At 34.2% G+C, this 8,119-nt stretch overlaps 1 protein-coding gene and 1 long non-coding RNA gene across 2 annotated transcripts; both read left to right on the top strand.

Annotated features, from left to right (window-relative positions):
* The first annotated feature begins 2,357 nt into the window (after positions 1 to 2,357).
* LOC131537206 (uncharacterized) lies at positions 2,358 to 4,159 on the top strand. Its single transcript, XM_058770508.1, has 2 exons — positions 2,358 to 3,800; positions 4,139 to 4,159. Exon 1 carries the CDS (start codon positions 2,551 to 2,553, stop codon positions 3,541 to 3,543), a length of 993 nt encoding a protein of 330 aa, XP_058626491.1. The 5' UTR covers positions 2,358 to 2,550; the 3' UTR covers positions 3,544 to 3,800; positions 4,139 to 4,159.
* A 166-nt stretch (positions 4,160 to 4,325) lies between these two features.
* LOC131537267 (uncharacterized) lies at positions 4,326 to 7,505 on the top strand. The gene is made up of 4 exons (XR_009270227.1): positions 4,326 to 4,511; positions 4,597 to 5,064; positions 5,838 to 5,894; positions 7,292 to 7,505. It is a non-coding gene; the product is annotated as an uncharacterized LOC131537267 (long non-coding RNA).
* Positions 7,506 to 8,119: the final 614 nt, after the last annotated feature.

Raw genomic sequence — 8,119 nt, 5'->3', positions numbered from 1 at the left:
CTCCCAACAAACACAGAACGTTGCCTCAACGTAGCCAACCTTTTAGCAACGTTGTAACAACATGGCTAAAAGGTTGTTGGTTCTACATTGTGTCGTTAAGGTTGTTACTGTGTTGTCACAATGTTGCCATTCAACCACGGTTCTGGACCATTGCTGAAGGTTGTGCTTAGGCTGTCTGGACAACCACTGTACGACATGTACTCGTCACTGTTCCGAAGCGCATTTTAAATTTTAACAGACCGTTGGGCCGTTATTCTTCTTCAAGCCAGGATACGTGAGTATTGCTTATGATTTCTCTTTTAGATAAATAAGATATGTAAATATCCAAACAAAACCTACAATTTTCATGTCCAATGTGAGATTTATTTGTTCTGTTAATAAACCGAGTGGACAGAATAGCTGATAATTCACATACCGAGTAGTTTGCGATCGGGTTTGGTGTAACGTTAATGCTAAGTTAATTATATTACTTTCAGAAGGCCTATTCAGATATTGTTATTTAGGAAAAGGCGTTAAACATATTCTGGTCATGTGATGAAGTGTTTTAACATTATGCCAAAAGTTATAAGCCATAATGAAGCTATGAAAAGGGATTGACATTTCACCACCTAAGCGCTGCATCGCAAATTAATGTTCAATCTGACTAATATCATTAGCCATTGGCCAATAAATTGTTACATTTAACTCGCCAGTATTTTTGTTAAAAGATATTTCAGCACAGATACATTTTCACTTGCCTACATTTGAACACTCTGACTGAACGATTAAGTTTCACTCTGTCTGGAGCAGTGAGTGCATTATTGGCTGAGGAAAGCGCTCTGCGCACACGCACACACACACACACACACGCAGAGAGTGAGTCTGACATGCCGATTAAAAATGGCACACTCTGTGTATACGGCATCCTGTTAAAATTACCTTGTTTTCATTGACTAAGGCTCACTGATTGTATATGTGTGTATGTGTATATATATATATATATATATATATATATATATATATACTGTATATATATATCTCACACACACACACAGCCGCTCGAAAATTTGGGATCAGTAAGACTTTTAATGCTTTTTAAGGAGTCTCTTCTGCTCATCAAGGCTATATTATAATTTATTCCTGTGATCAAAGCTGTATTTTCAGCATCATTACTCCAGTCTTCAGTGTCACATGATCCTTCAGAAATCATTCTAATATGCTGATTTAATATGAGTGTTGAAACTGTTGTGCTGCTTCAAATGTTTTTTTTTCTGTGATACTTTTTCTTTTGATTCTTTGATGAATACAAAGTTAAAAACAACAGCAATTATTTAAAAATAAATTGTGTTACAATATACAATGCTATTCAAAAGTTTGAGGTCAGTTATTTTTTCTTTCTTTTTTTAAAAAGAAATTAATATTTTATTCAGGAGGATGTGTTAAATGAATAAATATCATAGGCCTAGTATCGACTTATATTGTTAGAAAAGATTTCTATTTTGAACAAATGCTGCCATTTTTAAGTTGTATTCATCAAAGAATCACAGGTTCCAAAAAACAATATGAAGCAGCACAACAGTTTCAACAATCATAATAAATCAGTGTATATATAGATTGATAGATAGTGTGTATATATAGGATATCTATAGCATAGATAGTTAGATAGATAGATATGGTGAGTACACTAAACAATTTACTTGCCAATGGCGGTTCTATTGCCTAGGTGTGCATAGAGTGTTGGTCAAGTCATTTTTTGGGAAATGCGTGTGAAAGAAACAAATATTTGTAACCTCACACATAAAAATTCATTATTACAAAAGCCTTTAGTTTGTGGTGCTGACAATGGTGAGTCCAGGCCTGTGTAGCAGGTCACATTATGCACATAATGTAAAAACAAAATCTGCCTAGACTAAATTAGTATTTAGTTTGGTCTCAGGAAGTGTAGGTGTAACATCTTTTCTAGTGTTGGAATAAATAATTTATTCTGATATTGTTTCTTTTTCTTTGCTCAACAGGCTGTTTTCACATTGAGGTAAGAATAATACATTATTAAGTCTTAAGTCTTTTCTATTAAACAATTACATGGGGTCTATTAAAATTCCATTAATGTCTTATCTTTAAGAATGGAAAACAAAAGAAAAGTTGGCAGGAGAGAATATATGAGACGCTGGAGAGCAGCCAACAAGATTCTTTCTAATTGTCACCAAAATCAGGCCAAAAACAAATATAGTGATATTTTTCCTGTACTTCAAGAACCCTTACAACATTGTTCATCCTCTGCAAGATCAATTTCAGAGTGTAGCACAGCTTGTTCTTTAAGAGAGAGGAAATATATCCTTAAACCAAGAGGAAACATTCAGCACAGATGAAAGCTCTGAGTTCTCTTCAGATTGTGACACATATTTGTCACTCTCTGAGGAGGATCGTGAAACACATTCTTTGAGAGAAGACCTCATTGTTTGGGCCAACAAACACCAAATCCGACAATGTGCTTTAGATGACCTCTTAAAAGTCCTGCATTCACAAGGACATGACACATTGCCTGCTACAGCACGCACACTTTTGAAGACGATGCGAGCAGTTGATATTCAGAATAAATCTGGAATGCAGTATATTCATCTCTCATTTTCTGAAGAAATTGAGAAAGTGTTGAAAAGATATCCTTGTGAGGTGACTTCAAGAATACATTCTCTGGAGATTTCTTTAAATGTTGATGGACTTCCACTCTTCAAAAGTTCATCATTGTCAATGTGGCCTGTGTTGTGCTCCATTCATCTCGAACCAGTGATTGTATTTCCTGTAACACTGACACTGGGATCTCAAAGACCATTAGATCTTACATTTCTTGAGGATGCTGTTACAGAAATAAAACAATTACTAGAAAGTGGTCTTACATTTGATGGAAGGATCATTGAAGTCAAGCTAAGCTGTATTGTATGTGATGCACCAGCCAAAGCAATGGTGAAAAACACCAAGTCATTTTCTGCATATTATGGTTGTGACAGATGTGAACAAAAAGGATTCTGGGAAGGAAGAATGACTTATCAAGAAGTTGATGGGTTTGAAGTAAGAACAGATCATTCATTTAGAGCTCAAACCCAACCAGAACACCATAAAGGAAGAACACCTTTGACAGAGTTACCAATTGATATGGCTGGCCAGATTCCCATTGATTACATGCACCAGGCATGTCTTGGTGTTATGAAGAAATTGTTGACAATTTGGACAAGAGGAGAAAAGGGACGTAGTAGACAAACCATGATCTCCATTGGTCAAGTAGATGTGGTGAGTGCAAGGCTTATTGATCTTCAGCAATGCATTCCTTCTTGTTTTGCTAGAAAACCAAGAAGTCTGAGACACCTGGAAAGGTGGAAGGCTACAGAGCTTAGACAATTCCTGGTTTATACTGGAAAGCTGGTTTTATCAGGAAGTCTAGGATCGCCACTGGTTTTACAGCAGTTACCGTGTTTAATGTGTGAAAGCAGCATTTGTCTTATCGAACTTAAAAGAGATGTATTTAAATATTGTTTATATGAGAGAATCACAATAATGTATCTTTTGTAGCACCAAGAATGCAAGAATGGAGTCATGAACATAATTCAAATGGGGATCAACACCAACATAGTATGTTACTTATCTTTGATGCAAAATTTGATCATGATAGAGCACTAGTGGCTTTGAGTCTATTTTGAAAACCTCAAAATTTATGAAGTGCTATTGTGAAGTTTTGCATACAAATTTTACTTCTTTTTTTTTTTGCCTAGAATCAGCCTGGACAGCCAGTGGCAATGGAAGCTGGACAGATACTCAAAGACAAAATTGTAAGTAATGTTAAATCGGGTACTGCATCCAAAAATTACAATTTTCCCATTATTTACTCAATCTCACGACATCCCAGATGTACAAATCCAATCTGAAATGGGGACGTTTTGTAAAATGCAATAAAATCAATTTGTGAAAATTAAAATCAATTTGTTTTTACATTGGTCAGTGAAAGCATTGTAAGTATTTTCTTTGTACTTTTGTAAATTAAATAAAAGACAAAGATAATTAACAAACCACAGATTCTCATTTTTGAGTGGAGTAGCCTTTTAAGCTAATATTCTTTGTATGTGTACTGTATGTGTTTGATTTTTCTTTTTACTTGCTTGATTTTCAGATGACTTCAATTAAAATGGGCAAAATTGTACATCAAATAACAGTAAGTAATATTAATAACTCCATAATATTTCTAAGAGGTTTTATATTTCATATAAACCTTTATGTATAAGTTTTTTTTATATATAAAATATCAAACCAACAGAAGTTCTTACAAACTGATATTATATTACAGATTTTCAATTAAATGTCCTTATAAAACTGGATAAAGTAATTGCAAAACAGGAAGAGCATTCTCTCTTGCTTGGCGGCTACTGCAGACAAGAGAGGAAGACACAGGGCCAGAGAACCCGATCCCATCTATTGGTCAGTTACCTGACTTGCTCTCCTTTGAGGATAAGCTGAGGGTGGACGAAGAGCTCCAAAAAAAAACAGTTAAGAATTTCACATTCTTATTTGCAGCTCAACTATTCTGTGTGTATGCATAGGATTTGACAATTCCATTTATATTAAATTCAGGTTAAATACCTTTCTACAATTGGAGGACCAAACTATGGAGAGACAGTGCGGCGAATCATGAGAAAAATCACTTCCTCAGAAGTTTGGTCACGCTTTAGCCTCAAAGGAAGGAAGGGGAAGAGGAGACTTGAAGAACTCTCAGTTTATCGAGTTCTAATAAGTATAAAAAAAATCAACAGTGTCTGCATATATTTTATTGTATACGTTCTATTGCATTTTCAATTATCATATATTTAATATCAAGAGGTATTGCATTACAGTGACATAATTCTACATGATTGCCAATAGAAATGGGATGAATACCTGTTTGTTCAAATGTAAAGTATACTTGTTCATCTCTAAAAACTTTACTTAAACCATTTAGGGGCAATAATGAAATCACAACCTGGGTCTACTAGCATGGATGCTGAAAGCCAGATTGCAGAGACCCTTAAACATGCACCAGGTCTGGTTAGGAGAAAGGCTAATGTGAGTATTTTTACAATGAATTATATTACTGACAATATGTGTATATATAATATGTTATACTTTTTTTCTTGCCCAGACAACATTTTCACTGGCCCTGCCACAAAAATATAATGGCTGTTTTTATTGTTGTTTTGTATCCTTGTTATCTTGTATTCTCATAAATAAACTTATGGCAAAAATTAAGATACTAGTTAAATATAAGGTAAATATAAGTGAAACAAATTAACAAATTACAAACAATAGCACAATAAATAAATAGAACAAAGATACTTATTAAACACTGCTTTAGGTTTGTAGGTGATCAGGTACAGAAATTGAATAATCAAATGTAATAACATTGCATATTCTTCACTGTTTAAATTAAATATAGATGAATCATTACAGCTACAAAAGTTAATCAGTCAAGAGCAATGAGTGTTTTTTGTTTGTTTTTTCCTACCTGACAGCAGTGAGGTCACTTTAGATGTGCATGCGTCCAATATATTGTTACATATACAATATTTCAACTTTTTACTTTCAATTATGACATATATCCTTTTCGAGGATATGCTCCAAGAGGGATATTTTATTATTACTGTCCAGCCCTGGTTAAGTACTTTTTTTTTTTTTTTCTTCCCTCAAAGTCTCAAGGCTACAGTTAAGTGCAAATCAATGTTTTTAATATACACTAAATGAATCCAAACTAAAAACCGAGTGTGAGATTTTTAATATTGCTTTAATGTTCTGTACAGATGATATTGACATGACACTAAGTCTGACATTTAATTTTACAGCGATCAGTTACTCCACATTTACAAGATGGCTCATTGGACCTCTTCTCATAATTTTAAGTAAGTATTCAGAGACTCAGCCTTATGGGTAAAGTAGCCTAGCATTTCTGTACGTATGACTGGAGCTCAAACCTGGCTTATGTCACCCTACATCTTTTTCTTTCATATCTGTACTACCATGTTAAAATATGGACCTAAAATAAAAAAAAAATAAAAACTTTTTTTTTAAGTCTGAAAAGACCACGCTAATGTGATGTTTCTCTCAGGAGTCAGGTTTGATCTTTGTCTCTCTTTTCTAACTTTTTCTATTGGCTGCGCTCTGATTGCGGATATGTTTCTTCTTTCCTTTCATTTCTCGGTAACACTTTACAATATGGGTGCACAAATATGCATTAAATACTGCTTAACTAAAGCACAGATAATCATGAGTTAAAGTATAACTCATGATGAACTAAACCAATGATTACTGCATCAGCAACAAATGAACATTCTATATGATTCATAGATTAAGTAATCAATAAATTGTTATAGTTACATGTGTCATAAAGTATTAATTCCCTAATGACATATTATATTAACTAACAGTGTAAATTCATATGTTAATTACCACATTGGGTCGAAGCCATGCCTTTCAACTTCCAGTTGTCTGCTTCAATTAATCATTAGCTAATAATTTGCATGAGTATCATTATGTCATGACGGTAACACTTTAGAATAGGGAACACTTATTCACTATTAACTACGACTTTTCCCTCAATAAATTCCTAATTGGCTGCCTATTAATAGTAAGTAAGGTAGTTGTTAAGTTTAGGTATTGGGTAGGATTAGGGATGTAGAATAAGGCCATGTAGAATGAGGCATTAATCATTACTACTAATAAATGGCGTATATTGTAGTAATATGCATGCTTATAAGCAACTAGTTGAGAGACCCTAAAATAAAGTGTTACCATTATGACTTTACTTGAGGCAATAGAACTATTAACTGATTGTTAAGTAATATGTCATTGTGGTTATAGATTTTGAATTAGTCATGTGCCTCAACAAGTAAAGTCACAACATAATGATACCCATGCAAATCATTAGCTAATGATTAATTAAAGCAGACAACTGGATAATAACAATTTATTGATTACTTAATCTATGAATCATATAGAATGTTCATTTGTTGCTGATGCAGTAATTATTAATAAATGGTTGTTCTTCATGAGTTATACATTAACTCATGACTATCTGTGCATTAGTTAAGCATGAATTAATAGTGTCACCATATTGTAAAGTTTTATCCATATCTCTGCTATGTGCTCTGTTTCGTTTGTACTATTTTCGTTTTAAATAATTTTCTTCTGTCTGCTTATGCTAGACATGTGGCCTGTCCTGTCGTATCAAGATCCTATTTGTGTCCTCCTACATTGGAGGCTTACTATTTGATTTTGCTCCGTCTTGTTCTCTGCCCAGTTTTACCTGTGCCTGCCACCCATCATTCTCTGTCCCCGGACTGTCTGCATGGTTTTGACTTGTGCCTGGCGACTGGTTTCTGCGCTTGCCCTTTCCCACTGGATTTGTTTATCTTTATTGGACTGTCTACCGACCTTCTCGTCTGCTCTCCCCTGTCCGCCGTGTTCTCCAGTCCCGAGTCGTCCTCATCAGCTGGTGCCTTGATGACTGTTTCAGCTGCTTTTCTTTTGTTCAACAAATGTTCTCAAATGCTCTTTATATGCTTTTTTATTTGTAGTCTGTTATATTTGAGCTTAATATAATTAATATACTCTATATTAATGGGCTTTTTTTCTTCAAATGTATGTTTTGGTAGTGTAATTATATGTATGCAATGTTTTAATAAAGTTGGATTATATGAATTTGTATGGCATTTTTCCTCTTTAAAATTTCATAGCTGGTTTTACATTAAAAATAACAATTAATGATTAACAGTATTTAAAAAAGTGTTACATATTCATCTTGTGTATGATTATTAAGAGATTGACCACCAAAAAATAAATACATAAAAAAATAAGACGCAGAAAAGGTAATATAATATTTATAATCTGGCATAAAAATAAATGTGGTCGGAACGTCGTCTCGCAGTTGCTGAATGTCGCGCAACAACGTTGCTACAGACCTTTCGCGTCTTACAATTCAACGTTGCTACAATGTCGCGAGCACGTAGACGGCAACGTTGCCACAGTAAAAATGGAACGTGGCAGCGACGTTGCCACAACGTAAATGTGTTTGTTGGGCTTACCCGTATAAAATTGACAAGCTTCACGACCACTTTGACAACATTTT

Source organism: Onychostoma macrolepis, chromosome 03 (genome assembly GCF_012432095.1).
Source record: "Onychostoma macrolepis isolate SWU-2019 chromosome 03, ASM1243209v1, whole genome shotgun sequence".
In the NCBI taxonomy this organism is placed as follows: Eukaryota; Metazoa; Chordata; class Actinopteri; order Cypriniformes; family Cyprinidae; genus Onychostoma; species Onychostoma macrolepis.
The sequence above is the reverse complement of the archived record's forward strand: the minus strand, read 5'-3'. Positions and strand labels throughout refer to the sequence as shown.